Source organism: Eubalaena glacialis, chromosome 13 (genome assembly GCF_028564815.1).
Source record: "Eubalaena glacialis isolate mEubGla1 chromosome 13, mEubGla1.1.hap2.+ XY, whole genome shotgun sequence".
Taxonomy (NCBI): domain Eukaryota; kingdom Metazoa; phylum Chordata; class Mammalia; order Artiodactyla; family Balaenidae; genus Eubalaena; species Eubalaena glacialis.
Genome location: NC_083728.1, coordinates 30,441,372 through 30,460,313, shown reverse-complemented (window position 1 = coordinate 30,460,313; position 18,942 = coordinate 30,441,372). Strand labels below are relative to the sequence as shown.

At 48.3% G+C, this 18,942-nt stretch overlaps 2 protein-coding genes and 5 non-coding genes across 7 annotated transcripts; 1 reads left to right on the top strand and 6 right to left on the bottom strand.

The window, feature by feature from the left end:
- The first annotated feature begins 6,786 nt into the window (after positions 1-6,786).
- On the top strand, positions 6,787-11,927 carry IDH3B (isocitrate dehydrogenase (NAD(+)) 3 non-catalytic subunit beta). Its single transcript, XM_061210067.1, has 12 exons — positions 6,787-6,836; positions 6,956-7,036; positions 7,149-7,247; positions 7,347-7,467; positions 9,383-9,443; positions 9,521-9,653; positions 9,755-9,888; positions 9,979-10,081; positions 10,173-10,319; positions 10,556-10,650; positions 10,765-10,825; positions 11,513-11,927. Exons 1-12 carry the CDS (start codon positions 6,801-6,803, stop codon positions 11,597-11,599), a joined length of 1,158 nt encoding a protein of 385 aa, XP_061066050.1. The 5' UTR covers positions 6,787-6,800; the 3' UTR covers positions 11,600-11,927.
- On the bottom strand, positions 11,920-17,370 carry NOP56 (NOP56 ribonucleoprotein). The gene is made up of 12 exons (XM_061210066.1): positions 17,289-17,370; positions 17,057-17,146; positions 16,488-16,602; positions 15,741-15,902; positions 15,385-15,583; positions 14,828-15,015; positions 14,595-14,746; positions 14,322-14,422; positions 13,809-13,957; positions 13,472-13,593; positions 13,150-13,287; positions 11,920-12,389 (listed from the first exon to the last, which is right to left on the bottom strand). Exons 1-12 carry the CDS (start codon positions 17,289-17,291, stop codon positions 12,018-12,020), a joined length of 1,791 nt encoding a protein of 596 aa, XP_061066049.1. The 5' UTR covers positions 17,292-17,370; the 3' UTR covers positions 11,920-12,017.
- On the bottom strand, positions 13,357-13,427 carry LOC133104545 (small nucleolar RNA SNORD57). Its single transcript, XR_009703609.1, has one exon. It is a non-coding gene; the product is annotated as a small nucleolar RNA SNORD57 (small nucleolar RNA).
- LOC133104546 (small nucleolar RNA SNORD56) lies at positions 13,681-13,751 on the bottom strand. The gene has a single exon (XR_009703610.1). It is a non-coding gene; the product is annotated as a small nucleolar RNA SNORD56 (small nucleolar RNA).
- LOC133104565 (small nucleolar RNA SNORD86) lies at positions 14,174-14,259 on the bottom strand. Its single transcript, XR_009703628.1, has one exon. It is a non-coding gene; the product is annotated as a small nucleolar RNA SNORD86 (small nucleolar RNA).
- LOC133104557 (small nucleolar RNA SNORA51) lies at positions 15,139-15,270 on the bottom strand. Its single transcript, XR_009703621.1, has one exon. It is a non-coding gene; the product is annotated as a small nucleolar RNA SNORA51 (small nucleolar RNA).
- Positions 16,059-16,126, bottom strand: LOC133104567 (small nucleolar RNA SNORD110). Its single transcript, XR_009703631.1, has one exon. It is a non-coding gene; the product is annotated as a small nucleolar RNA SNORD110 (small nucleolar RNA).
- Positions 17,371-18,942: the final 1,572 nt, after the last annotated feature.

Sequence of the window (18,942 nt, the reverse complement as noted above, 5' to 3'; positions counted from 1 at the left end):
CTTAGCCTCGTTAACAGGTAGGACAATGTGAGACCCTCACTCTAGCCACCCACCATTTGGGTGAGAGGATTCACTAACATGTGCCAGGGAGTCTTTTCATATCCCCTGATCTGGTCCACAGGGTCCTTTGTCCTTCCTATTCCAGAAAGCCATATCTCTGTCAGCACCCTATCCTCATTGCCAAAACTGTCAGGGTCTGGCATTTGAATTTACCCTGCTGATAAGTGAATAATTAGCCTCTTACTGTTTCATAGATGCTGGCCAAGATGAGACTCTAGTGACAGAGACAAAGAACTTTATTACGCACGGCACATTAAGCAGCATAAGCATAATGTTTACATTGGCTCCCTTGCCCCCCAAGTCCCACAGGGGCAGCATGGAGGGCCCCAGTAGATGCCATGCATACAATGGGTTTGTGTTGCATCTGAGGAACACTGAGCTTGGGGAACCCACCTGTTTTATAGCAGGAAACAAGCAAGCCTGCTTTTTGTCCTAGAGGGAGGTATTACTTCATCCCTCAAGGTTGCTCACTACAAACACAAGCCTGAGAAATGGCAAAGAGCAGTTAGGACTGCTCCTGGGTATATCCTTGGTATACCCAGGAAGACTGTGCAGGGACACCAGGGGTCATGGCTGGTTGCCTCTCCTAGTAGTTCCTACTCCATGTCCGTTTCCAGGCCATGCTTGTCTCTTTTTTAAAACCTCCACTTCTCAGTCCTGATCAGCAGTTTCTGCTACCCTTCTCTAGTCTGCCCAGACTGGATCATGGCAGCAGAAACAAAGAAAAGAGAAACTCAAGCTCTTTTTTTTTTTTTTCCCCCACACCGTGGCACGTGGGATCTTAGTTCCCCTACCAGGGATCATATCCACACCCTCTGCATTGGAAGCATGGAGTCTTAACCACTGGACCTCCAGGGAAGTCCCCCCAAGCTCTTTTAAGATCACAGATGAAAAAGACTTAAATAGATCTTAGCAGATCAAATACAGCAGTATACTTAAAGAATAATATATCATAACCAAGCTTTTCTAACATATAAGGATGGCTCAGCATTAAAGTTCATCAATATGTATTAACAGACTCAAGGATAAATTTCATTCATTCATTTAGCAGATACATATGGGCCCAGGGTTGACAAAAATGACAAAATTCCAGCCCTCAATGAACTTACATTCAAGTGAGAGACACAGACAAAAAACAAAGAAACAAATACATAATATGACATCTAGTAGTGACTGGTATAACTGAGAAAATAAAGCTCCAGTGAAGTGATAGATATCAGCAGTTTCACATGCTTTCACCTAATATATATGTGGGAATTTAATATTTGACAAAAGTAGAAATTCTTATCTGGAGGAACAGATAAATGATACTGGGGCAATTAGCTAAACTTTCAGAAAAAATAAACGTAGGTATTTATATTTCACCTTTTATAAAACTACATTTCAGATAAATTAATGACCTAAACCAGAGAAACACACAAGACCATAATAGCATTAGAAAAAATATTGGAGAATATGCTTATCACCTTAAGGTACAGGAGGCCTTCTGAAATGAAAGCTAGAGCATTGAAGACAAAGACTGACACATTTCTTTCTGTATCATGTGGAAGGAGAGCAGAAGCGGTGTGTGCAACTGGCAGGAAGTGTCATTAAAGGGCTGGGGGCCTCTGCTCTCCTTCTTCCCTGTCCTCCTTCTTGCTGGGTGGAATACATAAATGGTGGCTGGAGCTGGAATAACTGTCTTGAATCAACTTGGGAATGAAGACCTTGCAAGGTGGACCAACAGGATAATGAAGTCTGAGCCTCTGACAGGATGGAGGCCAATCCAGCCCTGAACCAACTATCACTGAACTCTTATGTGTGCAAGAAATAAACCCCTTTCTTGTTTGCGTTGTGGTTATGTTGTGCACTATCACTTTGCACCTGAATCTAATCCTAACTGATATACCTTCTCAGCCCCAGGTGAAAGATCATGATTGTTTGTGTAAGCCACTGGTTCTCAACTCTGGTTGACTTTTACAGTCATCCAGGGAGTTTTTAAAGAACACCAGTATCTCACCCCAGACCAATTACATCAACACCTCTGGTGGTAGGGTCCAGATATGGGTATTCTTAAAAAGCTCCCCACGGGCTTCCCTGGTGGCGCAGTGGTTGAGAGTCTGCCTGCCAATGCAGGGGACGCGGGTTCGAGCCCTGGTCTGGGAGGATCCCACGTGCCGCGGAGCGACTGGGCCCGTGAGCCACAATCGCTGAGCCTGCGCGTCTGGAGTCTGTGCTCCGCAACGGGAGAGGCCGCGACAGTGAGAGGCCCGCGCACCGCGATGAAGAGTGGCCCCCGCTTGCCACAACTAGAGAGGGCCCTCGCACAGAGGTGAAGACCCAGCACAGCCATAAATAAATAAAAAAAAAAAAAAAAAAAGCTCCCCTATGAGTCTAATATGCAGTCAGACTATGAAGAATTGGTTTAAGCCAATAAGGACAAACTTCTTCCCCTCCTTCCCGGTCTCCCTTGTAGTAGGAGAGCTCATGGACCTAGTTCTGGCCTGTGATACCTAAGTGGAAATCTGCTGAGATTGTTTCTGGGACAGTGTTTACATTTCTGATAAAAAGGAGCATATGTGGCTGTGACTGTTCTTTCTCCCCCTTTCTAGCTTTGAATCCAGAAGTGATGTCCAGAGCCACAGCAACCATATATGGTGAGTATGAGGCACCAAGGATGAGGATACTAGACAATATACTAAGGCTGGCAGAGTGAAAAGTTAGAGAGCCTGGATCTCAGAGTGCATCACCACACAACTAAACCAATCCCAGTAACTCCTTACCTTCAGAAAAGAAGGGAAAAAACCCAACAACCCTTATTTGTTTAATGAGTTTTCTGTTTATTGCAGCAGATCACATTCATAACAGAAACATATACTGGTGTTTTGGATGCACTTTGTAACATTTATCATGTGTACAAAAAAAATTGTACAGGAATGTACACAGCAACATCGCTGGTAATAGCCCAGACTAGAAATCACCTAAGAATCCATTGACATGAGAAAAGCTCAATAAATTTAGTAAATTCACATTATAGAATACTATGTAGCAAAATAAAACAATAAGTCTGCTCATTTTCTAAAACATCATATCTTAGATCTCTAAGACATGGTGCTGAGGGAGAAACGTAAATTATAAGACAGTAAGTATATAGCGTATGAAACCATTTATTCTGAAGCACACACCCATATACTAAAAGTAATACTATATTATTCCGTGCGTGTAAGGGGGCGTGCTTGCATATGGAAAACGTTTCGGGGGAGACAGCTAGCTGCCTATGGGGACAGGGCAAAAGGATTGGGGCTGTGGCTGGGGTGGTAAGAAACTTTGGCCTTATTTATAATTTATAAATTTTTTAAAAAGGAATGTAATCATTTACCTACTGTCCAATTAAAAATACCCAAGCAAAATTTTATATTAAAATTAACAAGAAAAAAGGAGTTCTACTTTTGGGGGACTCTTCCCACTGAAATCACCTTTCTCATTCTCTGCCATCTCTGACCTCTTGGTCTCTTCTGTTCATCAAGAGCAGACCTCAGCTCCTGGATCCTAGCCTTTCTCCTGCCTCTGCCATGACACTATCCTAGGTGACTCCCACGGGGACACAGATGACCCAATGTAGGTCTGAGTCCTCTCTGCAGAGGTCTCCTCAAGCTCTCTTCGGGATCCACTCCCATAGTCCCATCTGGGACTCCTCTATCACTGGCATCTGCTCCATTTCCAAAACGGCTGGTGGAGACATCCTCCTTTCCTTCCATCTTACTTGCTCAGTGACTCCCATGAGCACTACTCTATTTTGGGATCTTTGATCTTTTTCTCACCTGTCTATCCATTAGATCTCTTCTGACTGTCTTCACTTCCCTCCCGATCCCATTTTGCCAAGACCCTCAACTCTCTTGTACCTCTCTCTGGCAAAATACCTCTTTAGATGAACCCAAGTGTTGGCTTTCTCCATGAAATCACACATAATCATATCATGGTAAATTCATGGTCACCATTCCAACAGCGTCCTTAGTATTGCTCATCAATCCCTCTCCATTTCTCTCAGCTCTAGAACTTGAACCAATCTTACTCACTACTCCTTACTGTACCTCATCTCCTCAAACATGCCTGCTCTCCTCACTGGGTCCCAGGGCACCATGGCCATTCTCACCTCCACAGAATAGTAGCTGCCTTTCCCAGTTCTTTTTTGCCAGCTGGTGCATCCAGTCCCCCACCTGCTTCTGATCTTGGTCATTAACTGCTCACAGCTAACCCCTTCTCTGGGAGGGTTGTCCATGGTCAGTGGAGCCTCCAAGAGCCAGAGATGCCTGGAAGATTAGCCCATGCAGGGCTGAAGCAGAGTTATTAAGCCTTGCCTCAAATTGGGACAACCCTGAGACATCATTCCTGCTCCAGGGCTCCCCAGAACAAGCTGAGGTAGACTCCAGCTGAGGCTACATCTTGCTGAGCTCCATCCCCTGCCCTCTTCTTAGGAAAGGATTCTAAATGCATAAACCAAAACAAATAGGATTACAAATAAAACTCATTACACTGATAATAATAATAATAATAATAATAATAATAATAATGCAACCTTGTAATACAGTGCTATGTGTGCTGCTTTATTAGTGCATTAAATAACAAAATCTAGCATTAGGTCAAATAATGTCAAAGTAGAGATCAGAGTAAATGATATTTCAGGATATCTGCCACAACTGAAATGTGGTATGAATTATAATTTCTATTAGTGACAAAGTCAAGGGTACTAAAGGTAGCACTACAATTTCACTCTACATTCATAATGATAGGAAATACTAAATTTCAGTTAGAGTTTAATGAGAATAAAGATGTGATTTTTTTTGATTTTCCCCTTCCAAGTTCATGGTACTGATTTCTATTCATGGACACCTGGAGCTCTGGTTAGGACCCCATTCTAGAGAATTTATAGGCCTAGGAAACTGACATTCAATTCATCCAGCCTCATACTGAACACTCATATATGCTTCATAACAATTAGAAGGGACAAGATGGTTTAACCTCCCTCACCTGCCCAAGAGTCTGGTTAAGGAACTTTTCAAGGGTCCTGACTGAACTTCCCTATTCTCAGGTAGTATCAGCGAGAGATGCCTTAATAGGGACACGAAGTCCAGGAGAGCTCACCAAACTCACCAAACTCACCAGAAGAACACAATGGCCTTAGACAGTGATGGTCACATTTCCTTGGCCTGAATCAACTGGCATCCTTCATCAATTCCTTTCACCCTTTTGACAGCCACATGGCGTTATACCAATTAGCAGATGTTGTTTGTCAGGCTGGGCTCAGATCTGTGCAGAATTTAGGAATGGAAATAATGTTATAGTTGCCCTCAAGAAAATTAACATTTTCTGGGATGAAAATTAGATTATCAGAAATTAGACCAAGACGGCACTCTCTTCTTTCCCACCCTAAATTTCCTAAAGTAACAGAAAACATAGTTTTTAAAAAGTGTACATCTCCCACTTTTTCTCCATTAGAAAGAGTAACATTTGGAAGAGAAAAATGGTGGTGGATGGCAATAGCAGTGTGGAACCAGGAACTAGGGAGTCTAAGGAGGCAAGATGGTGTGAATGTTCTCTGGTTTTGATTCTGGAGATGGAGGAGTATATCATATTAACATTATACATTGATAAATTATTCAATTAGCTACAATATTAACAGCTTTTTCAGGTGTTCAAGCACTTTTCATGTGTTCAGGTTTCTTACGCATTTATTATCTAATTTAAATCTTTTCACCCAACAGTAGAGAATGCCCTGCCTAAAGGAATGCAGAAAAGAGACACAAAGCTTGTGCTTGATCCCCAAGATTAGAACCACTGCATTCTTTCCCTTGGGCTGGGAGAATGCTCTGCACCTTTTCGGATGGATTAGGTATACAAATCACCTAGTTAGTGGTTCGTAAATTTGTGTGTATCACCTGGGGGAGCCTGTTAGACATGCATTTTCTGGGGCCTCAATCCTGAGATTTGGATTCAGCAAGTCTGGGGTGACACTCATAAGTCTGCACTTTTAACAAGTGCCCCTGGTCCACTTGTGTCATCTGTTTTAGGCATGTCGTTTGTAAACAGCATGTGACTGGAAATTTAAAAATAGGTCTGAAATTCCCTTTTAGTCACACTTACAAGCTTGAAGTAATTTCTGTCTCCAATTACGATCCTGCTCAGAGGAGTTCAGGCCTAGGATACACTATTAGGGAAACAACTGTCAGAGCAAAGAACAAGCCCACCTAGGAAAAAACAACAAGGAAACTTGATTAATACAGAGTAACCGGGCAGGCTAGGAGACTGAAGAAGCCAGACACACACACCTTCTCCCATGGATTGTGTGGCGTTCATTAATGCCTTTAGTGTCGGACATACGATTGTTCAGTGAGAATTGATTAAAAGAATAACAAATACGTGGACACACAAACATTAAGACAGATTCTCCAGTATTGTTTTTCAACTTGTTATTAAACTCGTTTGATAAAATGAAACCTCATATTCGCCTTTAATGTTATTTTGAAGTTTCAACATAAATACGGTGTCTGAAAATAAAGCAATAGACAAAGCGGCGCTGTGTAGCATCAGGGTCCAAGTGAAGTGGTGAGTAGAAGTGGACGAACGCGGATGAAGAGCAACGGGTCGGAGGTTTCGGTTGGAGAAAATGAGCGTACCTCCCAGCATTCGTGACGGACCGGAAATAGGGGCGGTGAGCCGCGCCGGCTTCCGGCGTCATTTCGCCGCGACTTCCTGTGGAGAACATGGCGGCCCTCGGCGGTGTCCGCTGGGTGACCCGAGTGAGGCCCGGGGCATGCTGCGGCAGGCGGGAGGGCGGCGGGTTTGTACCGGGCTCAGTGAAGTATTCGGGGCCTGAGGCTCCCAGATCCGACCTCAAAGGCTTATGTGACTGTCGTAGGCGCTGGTCGCCGCCCCGAATCCCGGGGCATGGAGGAGCCTGTGTACCTCGGCCGTAGCGCAAGCCGCCTCGCGGAGCCAGGTAAGTGCAAGTCCGGCTCCGGTTTCGCCCACGCCCCTGACCCGTCCTCTCCTGGCCTACCCCAGGACTCCTGCCCCAGCCCCAGCTCTAGCTCTGCTGACCCCGCTCGCAGGGCGAGGACGTGAGGGTGGAGGGCGCCTTTCCCGTGACTATGCTACCGGGAGACGGCGTGGGGCCTGAACTGATGCACGCTGTCAAGGAGGTGTTCAAGGTGAGTGGCCTGGGGGAGTCAGCCAGCAGGGGCGATGGCCTGGGTTGGAAAGGACTTACTCGATTCTGACCCTGCGATTTTTGTCACCTGCTCCTGAAGGCTGCCTCTGTCCCAGTGGAGTTCCAGGAGCATCACCTGAGCGAGGTGCAGAATATGGCATCTGAGGAGAAGCTGGATCAGGTGCTGAGTTCCATGAAGGAGAACAAGGTGGCCATCATTGGTATGTGTGCCTCCTTGCTACCCCACCCATGTTAGTTAAAATCAAACGAATAAGTGTTCATTAACCTTCCCTCAGCACACACATAATACATTAACTCTACCGAGCTCCCGCCACTGATTGGTGGCCATCAGTGGGAATCCAGTTGGAAACCCAGGAGTTGAGAGATCGTGTGCCTCTGATGCTGTCTATGCAGGAAGGCTCCATGAGTTTGTAGTCTGTCATGGTGCTACATTATGGGTCATCAAGTCTTGTTAACTGTGTTTCTAGAATGCCATTTCTAGCTGCCTCTTTTCTTTTGTCTTCCCTTCTGCTTCCCTACTGTAATCGCCTCATTAGATTTTTTGGCTTTCAGTTCTGCCCCTACAGTCCATCCTCTACAGCTCTTCTCTTGGAAAAACCAGCATGACTTTCAGGCCCAGCCTTAGTGTAGGAGAGTAAGCTGTTTATGAGCTGACCCTCAGCTTTTCTGCCTTTGTTTCTACAACACTTGTTGTGTGCTTTGGTCACACCAGACTATATTAGTTTCCAAATACATGTACTGTCTTGACTTTTGCTGTTCCTTCTGCCACAGTGTTCTCCTTTTGGTGCCACCTGTCAGAATCTTCCTCACTCACTGCATTAGTTTCCTAGGGCTGCCGTAACAAATTACCACAAACCTTGTGGCTTAAAATAACAGAAATGTATTCTCTCCCAGTTCTGGAGGCCAGAATTCTGAAATTAAGGTGTTGGCAGAGCTCCTTCTGAAGACTTGGGTAGAATCCTTCCTTGCCTCTTCCAGCTGCTGGTGGCTCCTGGCAGCTGCTGGCATTCCTCGGTGTTTCTTGGCTTGTAGATGCATCAGTTCAGTCTCTGCCTCTGTCTTGATATGGTTTTCTCTACTCTGTGTCTGTGTATCTGTTTCTCCTTCTTTTCTTGTATAAGGACTTGTCATTGGGTTTAGGACCTACCTGGATCCAGTGTGATTCCGTCTCAAGATCCTTAACTTATTATATCTGCAGACACTGTTTTCCCAAATAAGGTCACATTTACAGGTTCTGGGGGTTAGGACATGGACATATCATTTGGGTGGTTCACTGTTCAACCTACTACACTCACTCAACCTAAGGTCTGGCTGAAGTGCCAGCTGTTCTATGATACTTCCTGATGTTACCAGAGGGAATTTCTTCTCTGTGCTCCTGTGCGTGTTGGTAATACCTCTCCCATGGTATTTATCATGTCTTTCATATTAAGTGTCTTCCCCCAATGCATTGTTTGCCCCTTGAGGACAGGAATTTGTGTTGTGTTGTTTTGGTTGATATCCCTAGTGCCTGACACATGATATTCAATAAGTGCTGGTTGAAAAGATGTCAAATACGTAGACATAGAAACATCAAGAAAGGTCACGGATCCCCTAGGTTGTTTCTCAACCTATTAAACCCAGGCTCCTTTTTTTTAAAAAAAAAAATATATATATATTTATTTATTTATTTATTTTGGCCGCACTGGGTCTTAGTTGCGGCACACAGGATCTTTAGTTGCGGCATGCATGTGGGATCTAGTTCCCCGACCAGGGATCGAACCCAGGCCCCCTGCATTGGGAGTGCAGAGTCTTACCCACTGGACCACCAGGGAAGTCCCGAAACCCAGGCTTTTTGATGACATGAGAAAATTCTTTTCTGTCCTTTTAGGTCATTTTGAAGTTTTAACATAAATTAAATTTGGTGACTAGAAATGAAACAGTGGGCAAAATGTTTCTGGTTTTAACTACATTATTTTCCTTTGCCCCTTGCCTCCAGAGGCATTTAAGTGTCACTTATTTGGGAGTGGGAGATGGGAGTCTGGGGGGGATCACTGAGGGGATTGGACACCAATCTGGGTTCCCTTGGGCTTGGCCTGTGCCTAACCCCGCTCCCCCACCTCAACTTTGTTTATGCAGGAAAGATCCACACCCCGATGGAGTATAAGGGGGAACTAGCCTCCTACGATATGCGGCTGAGGTAGGTGGTGGGAGGACATGGGTGAGTGGGGTACTGGGGCACCAGGCACAGTGCTCATGGCTCTGCCCCATCCCCAGGCGTAAGTTGGACTTGTTTGCCAACGTAGTCCATGTGAAGTCACTTCCTGGGTACAAGACTCGACACAACAATCTAGATTTGGTGATTATTCGAGAGCAGACAGAAGGGGAGTACAGCTCTCTGGAACACGAGGTGAGGCCCTAGAAATCGAGGAGGGCAGGGGTGAAGTGGGGAGAGAGGCACAGCTCCTTCCCTTTTTTCTCGTGTCACCCAGCTGCTTCTGTCTTATGCAGAGTGCGAGGGGCGTGATTGAGTGCCTGAAGATTGTCACTCGAACCAAATCTCAGCGGATCGCAAAGTTTGCCTTTGACTATGCCACTAAGAAGGGGCGGGGCAAGGTCACAGCTGTCCACAAGGCCAATATCATGTGAGGGACATGGCTTTGCATGGGGTAGGTTCCTGGGAAGGTAGCTCCCTGCACTCTATCGGCTGAATGTTCCCTTTGGCCCATGGACAGGAAACTGGGGGATGGGTTGTTCCTGCAGTGCTGTGAGGAAGTTGCTGAACTGTACCCCAAGATCAAGTTTGAGACAATGATCATAGACAACTGCTGCATGCAGGTGAGGCCCTCCCGGTGTCTCCATTCTCAGTGCTGAGAAAGGCAGGGAATAGGATTTACGTCTTTCCTCCATGCCCACATTTTGCCCCCAGCTGGTGCAGAATCCTTACCAGTTTGATGTGCTGGTGATGCCCAACCTCTATGGGAACATTATTGACAATCTGGCTGCTGGCCTGGTTGGGGGAGCTGGTGTGGTCCCTGGTGAGAGCTACAGTGCAGAGTATGCAGTCTTTGAGACGGTGAGTGAAGTCACCGCCTCCCTCAGCCCTCTCTGTGCCCTTGTTCTGACCTCAGGTCCCCTTGATAGCTCTCCCCCAGTGCATCCCCCTCCTAAGTGACCCTGGCCTGCTCCTGTCCCCCCAACCCTTACATCTCAGTGTTCCTGGCCTGACCTTTCATCCTAATGCCCTTCCCTGACCTCAGCTTCTGCAGAATGTCTGCTCCCAGTGACTCTGGCCTGCTCCTCTTTCCACAGGGTGCCCGGCATCCATTTGCCCAGGCAGTGGGCAGGAATATAGCCAACCCCACAGCCATGCTGTTGTCAGCTTCCAACATGCTGCGGCATCTCAAGTAGGTCACTGCCAGCCCGGGGAGGCAGCTGGCTGTTGTTCGGGGAGCACAGGTGGGGAAATCAGGGGGATGAAGGGGGGGGATATCTCAGTTTCTTTCTGTCCACATTGACAGTCTCGAGCATCACTCCAACACGATTGCAGATGCGGTGAAGAAGGTGATCAAAGTCGGCAAGGTGAGTTTAGAAAGGCTGTGGGGTTTAGGGTCTCGGCAGGACTTTCTGGGGAACCTGAGTTGGGGCCTCCTTTCCCTCCAGGTCCCAAGAGCCTCTGCTCTCTGCTTTTCCCCCAATCCTGTCAGGGCTGTTCATTTCCCTTCTCTTGGCTGTTTCATCCTCTTGATCTCCTTTGCCTCCTAGTTCCCATCTGCTATTCCCTCTTTCCTGCTCCATCCATTGGCTCTTTAATTGGCCATCTTAATGCAGAACTTGCAGCTTCCTGTCTAAGGGGAGATGGAGGAGCAGAGGAAGATAGCTGGCAGGATGAGGCATCAGTGTCACTTTCTCCACACCTGGAAGCCCATCCTTATCTGCCATTCCCCTGCCGTCATCTGTGCTTCCACCTGGTCTTCTCTATTTCCTCCAAGGCATCCTTCTCCTGTCTCCAATCTGCATTTCCCTTATCACTCATGCTCAGCTTCCCACCCTCGCCCAGGCCACAGCAGAGCTCGAACAGTGGCTCTGGCCCTCAAAAGACAGGAATGGACGGGTCCATGCTCTTCCAAACCTGGCCGCCTCCTTGCATCTCTGCTGCATTTTCTTTTTCTGGCCTTGTCACCCTCTTTGGATTCCATTTCCATCACATTGCCCTGCCTTCATGGGCTCTCTTTTCTTCCCCACGGCTGTTGCCGGTGGTGGCTGTAGGTGCGGACTCGAGACATGGGCGGCTACAGCACCACAACCGACTTCATCAAGTCTGTCATCGGCCACCTGCACCCCTATGGGGGCTAGAGCCCGTTACTCCCTTCAGCCTCACAAGGACCATACACCTCCCTTCAGTGCAGTGGACCAGAGAAGAGCCCTAAACCTGTAGACCATTATCACCTTATGGGCAGAGCCTAGGTTGTCTGGGGCTGGCTTCCTTAGGGAACTTAGGTGGTGGGGGGTTAGGGATGGGGCCCAGGCCACAGAGGTGATGACAATTCTCCCCCACAGGTTCGAACTTCTCACATGGGTGGTTATGCCGCCTGCCAAGACTTCACTGAGGCGGTCATTGGTGCCCTGTCCAACCCATAGGTCCCACCATGTAAGGTGTCCAATAAAACATGATATGACATGACTCGTGAATTTGTTTTTATTTTTATTGGGCTATAGGGGATGGGTTGGGAAATATCTCTGTAAGTTATGCCCTACTAGGGAAATGTCCATTCTAATTTTCCTGGGATAGCTTTCGGAGCTTTTTCTTTTTCTTGGAGCTGCTGCTCTTGCTGGCAGCAGCCTCTTCAGGTCCACTGCTGAGAGGCTCCTCCTTGGAAGAGAATTTCCTCTTTTTCTTGGGGACCCTCTTGTTTCCTGACTCTTCAGGGTCACAATCTGGTTCCTCTTTGGGGAAAGATTTCTTCCTCCTGGTAAGACTTCCACTGCCAGCTGTCTCTTCAAGATCACTACTAACCAGCTCCTCCTTGGAAAAAGATTTCTTTTTTTTGGGTTTGGAGGAGACAGATGGGTCTTCCATTCCATTCTCCTGAGGAGCCTCCTGGGGCTTTTGCTTTTTCTTCTTTTTGGGTCTTTCACTTGTCTCCTGATGGCAGAAAGGGAAAAATGGGCATGGAAAGAGTGTCATCCATTGTATGAACATGCACACACACCCCATTAGAATTCCAGCTGTTACGTACCCAGGGCAGAAAGACTGGTGGATGGAAATGGTGTTAAAACTGTCCAGTGTTTCTGGGATGATTTTTAAATTGTATGGCTCTAACTCTGGAAACGCATGTCAAAGGTGACCCCCCCCCCCCCGCCAATCACTTAGAAGGTAGGGAGAATACACAATTATCTAAGCCCAATAAGTAATTTACAGAAAACCCTACCATGCTGGTTGCAAAAGAATCATGACACCAGAGGGGACCCTGAAACACTGGCGGACTGGGCACTACAACAATCCCAGGGAGAATGATTCTAACATAGCACACTGGAGCTCTCCCTGCCCTCAACCCCCAGTATGAAATGCTACCATTTCTAGACATGTCTGGGAACAAGCAGAGCAGGAATTTATTTACACTACCCCCGGTTGAGGACTCCTGGGAAGCAGCCAAGGACAGAACACACTCGCCCAGTGAACAGGTGCTGCTACAAACCAGCGCTCTGGGCTCTTGAGCGAGTTCTCTCAGCACCTATCTCCTTCCTATAGAATCAAGAGGTAGTTTTAGAGGTTTCAGATCCTTATTTCAGTCTAAAAGCCTGTATTCCAGACCTTGACTTGAGGTGGCATATCCTCTGTTCTGCTGTTTTCTGTCCTACAGCTTAAGATCTTCACCCAGGGCTAAGGGCTGTCTACTACTGACCTCACATTCCTCCGGGGTACTACTGCTGTTTTCTGAAGACGCCAGGGCAATCGCAGCCAGCCTTTTCTTTTCCTTCTTCAAGCGTTTCTTCTCCTGTTTCTCCAGCTTCCTAGTAATCTCAGCAGCCGCTTCCTCTGCCTGGCCAAAGAAAAGTGCTGAAAAGGTCTGAAGACCTCTGGTTCCCCAGGTCTCTCTCTTGGCTTTATTGGATCAGGCTCATTAAATCAGTTTTATGCCTCCACTTTACATGGTCAGGCTAAGACAGTTCATCAACTCCAACAGCCAGCTCTGGTTCTCCCCACCTGACCTGACCCAATCTGACCTGAACCATTGCCTCCTTCATGACATCCAGATTCTTTCGTGGAATCTCTCCAGTCTCATAGAAGGACAGCCGCTCCTCAACTTGTTCTCGAAGCTTCTCCCCAAATACACTGGTAGGTACCTCTGGATATGCATGTAAGTAAACATAGCATGTCAGTCTCTAAAGGGACAAACTACTCACCACCCCCAGTATTCCCTCTACCCTGAGCTTCACTCAGACGCAAAGTATCAACACTCACTAGGTGAACTGCTGTTGACGAAAAATACTGCCATCATTGTAGAAGCTGCTAGGGTAGTCAGCCTCCCTCCCTCCCAACTGCCAACTTCCCCACCCATACCAGAGAAGCAATCAATTCGTGAGGCAATACTGCATTTGTTTGCCAGGTATCGGGAGATGCGGCCTTTGTTCTTGGCAGCTGCTCGACCAATGAAGGTAGAGTGGAAAATGAGTCCATATTTTGGGGTGTTACCCCTTGTCTTCAGGGCTCTGGGAGAAGAATATTCAGCGGAGAGTTTTAAGATCAGAAATTTCAACCGCATTAGCTAAGGCAGCGCCTCCCTTCCCCTCTTCCCCGTTTCCAGGTAAGCCTCAGGCCGGGATGGGTCTCTACCCCACCTCATGCCAAGCCACCACTCCCAGAGGCAGAGGGAAGGCATCCAATGTCGCTGACCTGGAAAGTTGGTCCCTGTGCTGGGCCCAGGGAATCACTCAGACACCAGGACTGGCCATCACCCCCATAGCAGAGGCCTGTACAGGTCAGGGAGCCCTGGTCAACCATCACCGTGATCCCCAAACAAGCAGTGGGCACCAGAAGTGGCACCTGAGTGTGGGCAGGTGCCCTCACTGGTACCTGAACAGGGCCTTTTCAGCCCCAAGGATCTGCACTGTGGATGCTGGATACTTGGCCAGATTGGTGAGACTGCCAGCGTGAGCAATGAGACGTGCACCTACCTGGAGAAGGATTCAAGGAATTAGAGAAGCTGGGATTGCCAACCTACCAACTGCATAATCCTGCTTCACCTCCTCCCCATCAAGTACCACTGGGGAAGATATGATGGATCAGGAAATACAAATATACATGGTAATTCCTTAATCCCCCATTTTTTGGTTTCCCATGACGCACCGCTTCCCCAATTAGGGCGGACAGGCTGGGGGCTACTTGGCTCATCTTGGATCGCAGGTAAGTGTGTAGGCTTTGGCGGTACTCTGACAAAGACACCACACGACTGGAGAAGCTCTCGATGTTTATCAAGTCAATGGCTGATATGTCCATGCCTAAGGGACATCAAGTATGAATGCAGGAGCCCAGTATTCAGAGCCCTGTACCTTATTTTGGCTGCCAGGCTCTATACTGACCCATGGAGGACCGCGAGGCATCCAGAATAGCCTTAGCCTTGGCTGCATCCATTGTCAGCTCCTCCAGCTTCTCCAACTTTTCTTCATTCAGCTCCCTTCGGTTTCCAATGAACTGAGCAAGGCGGCAGTATGTAGCATTGTCATTGATGATCTTTACCAGCTCAGGAAAGTGATACCCATACCACTCCCTGCAAAGAGCCACAATCACTCCATGGCCCAGCTGCCATGTCTCAAAGCTATAGCCTCAGCCCTCTCCAGATCTACTCTTTGCCTGGAGGAAACGGGAACAAATCAGATCCAAAACCTCAACTCCATGTCCCCCCATTCACGATACAGACCAGGCAAAGGGCCTGGGCTGAGGTGTATATGGGGTGCGTTTACTCTGCCTCCTCTTTCTATACAGTCAGTGTAAGAACACAGCCTGTGGTAAGCACCAGGAGGCCCAGCTCCACCCCACATGGTTCTACCCACAGGAGCCAGTCCTGATCTCAAGATTCAAAATTAGCTAAACCACAGACCCAAGACCTTGTTTCTAAGGGGTCACCCCTGCACTTTACCTGACACGCATGGAGAAGGTATTGATGTCCTTATCCAGCTGGTCCAGGAGGCTAATGGACTGGATAATCATATTGTCCACTCGGTTCACATTAAACTTAACTTTGGCACGAGAATAGCTGTGTCCCAGCCCCAGTTGGGCTTTACAAGCAGACAGATCAGTCAGACCCTTCACCAGGTTGTGGAAGTGCAGACGGACTCCTGGAGGAGGGCAAGACTGTGAGCAAGGAAGGGCTGAGCTAGCTCCTGCACCCACGGGCACCAGCCAAGCAGGAGGGCTTCCAAAAAGCAACCTTAAGCCTAATGAGTTTCTAGACACCCCCACCCAGAATTCAAAAATGTCAATAGATGGTCTCACCTCGAAGGATCTCGGCTATGACACCTCCAGTCTGGCAGTTGTACCCTAACTCCTCTTGTATAGCAGCACCTATCTTGGGGTCCCCAACCCCCAGGAGCACTTTCTTCTTTTTGGTTGGTAGGTGAGTCTCCAAGAGCAGGCGGAGGTCCTCATGAACAACACCTCAGGGCAAAGAACAGAGCTCCCACTAACATGCTGAAGGATGCTTAAATCATAAAAAGGAATCCTGTCCCCTCAACTGGTCACTGACAGACTGATCTTACATTGGTCTTGCAGAGCATGCTAGGATGGTGTGCCTAGAGCCCTCCCCTTCAGGCTTTGCTCAGAGACATGGAAACATCAGTGATTATACTCAGGGGATTGACAGACTCAGGTCATCACTGCAAAGCCTGCATCAACCATGGGAGGAACACGACTCGGGCCCAATAACATAAGTATGAAATACATTACTGAAAGCTTAAAAAACAGCCTGGAGCACAATAGGAGCATTTAGTACTGGATTTACCTTCTGGGACCAAACCTCTTTCTCTTGGCTTTTGGTATCAAAATCAATTGAACAAAGTAGCACAAAACCACATTTGATTGGGTCTAGTATTATACCAGTCCCCCCACCCCAGCCAGATTTCATTTAGGAATCATTTATCACTACAGTGCCCACAAGAAATAAAGTCTACATCCTAGATTGTGCAATTTAGAAGGTTAACAGTAGCAGGCTTATCTCCCTAAAATATTTAGTGGCAAACTCACCTTCAGACACAGCGTTGGCATTTTCCAAGGCAACCTGGGACGAGGAAAAGGGACAAAAAGCCACGAGACGAACGATGTTGTGGAACTTGCCTAGGTTCAGCACGCACTCCTCCACCTGGGGGGGGAGAAAGACGATGAGTGGTTTCCTTCCCTCGCTCTTGCCTCTAGGGCGCAGTAAAGCAGCTGCAGGTCTGGACCAACCGAACGCTTTAAACATGAACGGATCACGGGGCCTAAATCCCGGTTCCGCTTCGTCGGTACGGGGTGGAGTCCGGGAGACTTTTTTTTTTTGCATTTTTCATATAGAGTTTTATTTGCTCTTTATGCAAAAATGAAAATCTGCATTTTGTATAGAGTGCACACAAATTCGAATGCGGAAGACTTACTTTTAAATGCTTCTAACACGATTCTAATCACGAATGCAGGTAAAGACCCCCTGCTCTTGAGCTGCTGCGCACAGCGCACCCCCCAACGCGCGGCCGGCCACGTGGGAGCGCGCGGTGCATGCTGGGGCCCGCGCTGCCCGAGGGGCTGCGGCGCGGCCGGACGAGCCCACCGCGTCCACTCACCTGCGGCAGCAGCAGGCTGATCTCCTCCACCTCCTTCAGCGCCAGCAGCGCGTAGCCGACCGCATGCTCGAAGAGCACGTGCAGCAGCACCTGGAAAAGGAGCCGAGGCGCGAGCGTCAGCGCGGCCCCCGCGTTCGCCTGGCTTCGCTCCCCGGGCAGGCCCGGGCCCCGGCCCGAACCCAGGCCCAAACCATGGCCTCCGCCTCGCCGGCAACCCGCAACCACTCCTCACCATGGCGCTCGCTCCTGGCCCGGCTCGCACTGCGGCGAGTGGGTTCTGGCGCGCAGAACCAGGCTCCGGAGGCCACGCCCCCGCGTCTTCGGCCAATCAGAGGCCGGGGACTGTACCTTTCCGCAACTTCGGAGGGGGTCCGCCGGGGTGGTACGGCCCGCAGGGCGGGGGCGCGAGTGCGGACTAGCCGGCCTTTTCCGGCCTCCGCTGAGGCTTGGTTGCCGGGGACACGCGGGGCCGAGGGGGCCCTGCAGGCCGCAAAACGGTTTGGAAAGGCGCTTTTCCGGATAACTGTCCAATCCCTCATGTTTTCATCCTGTAAATTACGGGCAGCAGAGCTCTGTGGAATCCGGGCTGGAGGCCCCCGCGCGGGCCGCGGCGATCCTTCCGGGCAGAAACTATTGCGGAGCCCACTGTCCTCAGCGCCGGGGATCTCTGGCCCCAGGCGACCTCATGACCCCCTTCGTCCCCGCCGGGCACTGGGGACGACCCTGACTGGAGCCCCGGGTCCGCGCGCCCTCCCCTCCTTACCGGGACGGAAGCGGGGCCTGGGGTGCGCTGGCGCAGACTCTGAGGCATCGTGATTCCTACTGGCTGGCTTCGTGCTTTTAAATTGCTTTTTATTTATTCTTAAAAATAAGGGCGGCAGGCGCTGAAGTAGGAAAGAACGATGATCCCACCTCTTCCAAGGTCGGTTTCTCGTTCCCTGCTTCTGCGGGGCCACGTGTCGCTCGCCCTAGTGCACGGCTCTGAATTCTTAACACTCGGTTAGCTCCGAGTGAACTGGAGCTGCTTCCGTGTTCTCGGGGCAGCTTTTGGGCACTCGGGCGACTATTTTGAAATTACTTTTGCTTTAATAATTAATATTAGAGTTATAAATCCAAAACCTGGTTACCCCAAAGTGGTATATATGCTGGTAAATTTAAAAAGTCATCTTAAGGGGATTTTTTTATAACTTAAATTCCCACAGCTAACGTGCATTTATAGTTTTAAGGTATTTTCTTCTTAAGCAATTCAGTTATTTGACAAGCTCCAAGTACTGAGCTCACTCTTTTTTTTTTTTTTAATTACTATTTATTTTATCTATTTATTTTTGGCTGCGTTGGGTCTTTGTTGATGCGCACGGGCTTTCTCTAGTTGCAGGGCTTTCTCTAGTTGCAGCGAGCGGGGGCTACTCTTCGCGGTGCGTGGGCTTCTCATTGCGGTGGCTTCTCTTGTTGTGGAGCATGGGCTCTAGGCGTGCTGGCTTCAGTAGTTGTGGCACAAGGGCTCAGTAGTTGTGGCTCACGGGCTCTAGAGCGCAGGCTCAGTAGTTGTGGCGCACGGGCTTAGTTGCTCCGTGGCATGTGGGATCTTCCCGGGCCAGGGATCGAACCTGTGTGCCCTGCATTGGCAGGAAGATTCTTAACCACTGTGCCACCAGGGAAGTCCCTGAGCTCACTCTTAAAATCTAATAAACTTTAATTAATCTTAAATCTTAAAATCTCATAGTCTCAACATTGCTTGCAAATGTGCTTGAATTTTGTTACATGTATCCACTTACAGTCATGAGTCTGAATCAGTCACTCCATCTCACATTTTAAAATGGAATTGCAAAATTAATCCATTACATCAGAATATTAAATTCTCTTAAACATTATAATTACCAAATTAA

Bases quoted from the DNA above. Each gene is read 5' to 3' on its own strand.
- NOP56 (XM_061210066.1), bottom strand. The intron at 14,747-14,827 runs GTCAGTATAGAG...GATGTCCCTTAG, and splicing joins TGCCTCGCGGTCCTCCATGG to GCATGGACATATCAGCCATT. The intron at 13,288-13,471 runs GTCAGATTGGGT...TTCTTTGGCCAG, and splicing joins TGAAGGAGGCAATGGTTCAG to GCAGAGGAAGCGGCTGCTGA.
- IDH3B (XM_061210067.1), top strand. From the start codon at position 6,801: ATGGCGGCCCTCGGCGGTGTCCGCTGGGTGACCCGA. The intron at 6,837-6,955 runs GTGAGGCCCGGG...TGACTGTCGTAG, and splicing joins GTGTCCGCTGGGTGACCCGA to GCGCTGGTCGCCGCCCCGAA. The intron at 10,826-11,512 runs GTGAGTTTAGAA...TGGTGGCTGTAG, and splicing joins AGGTGATCAAAGTCGGCAAG to GTGCGGACTCGAGACATGGG.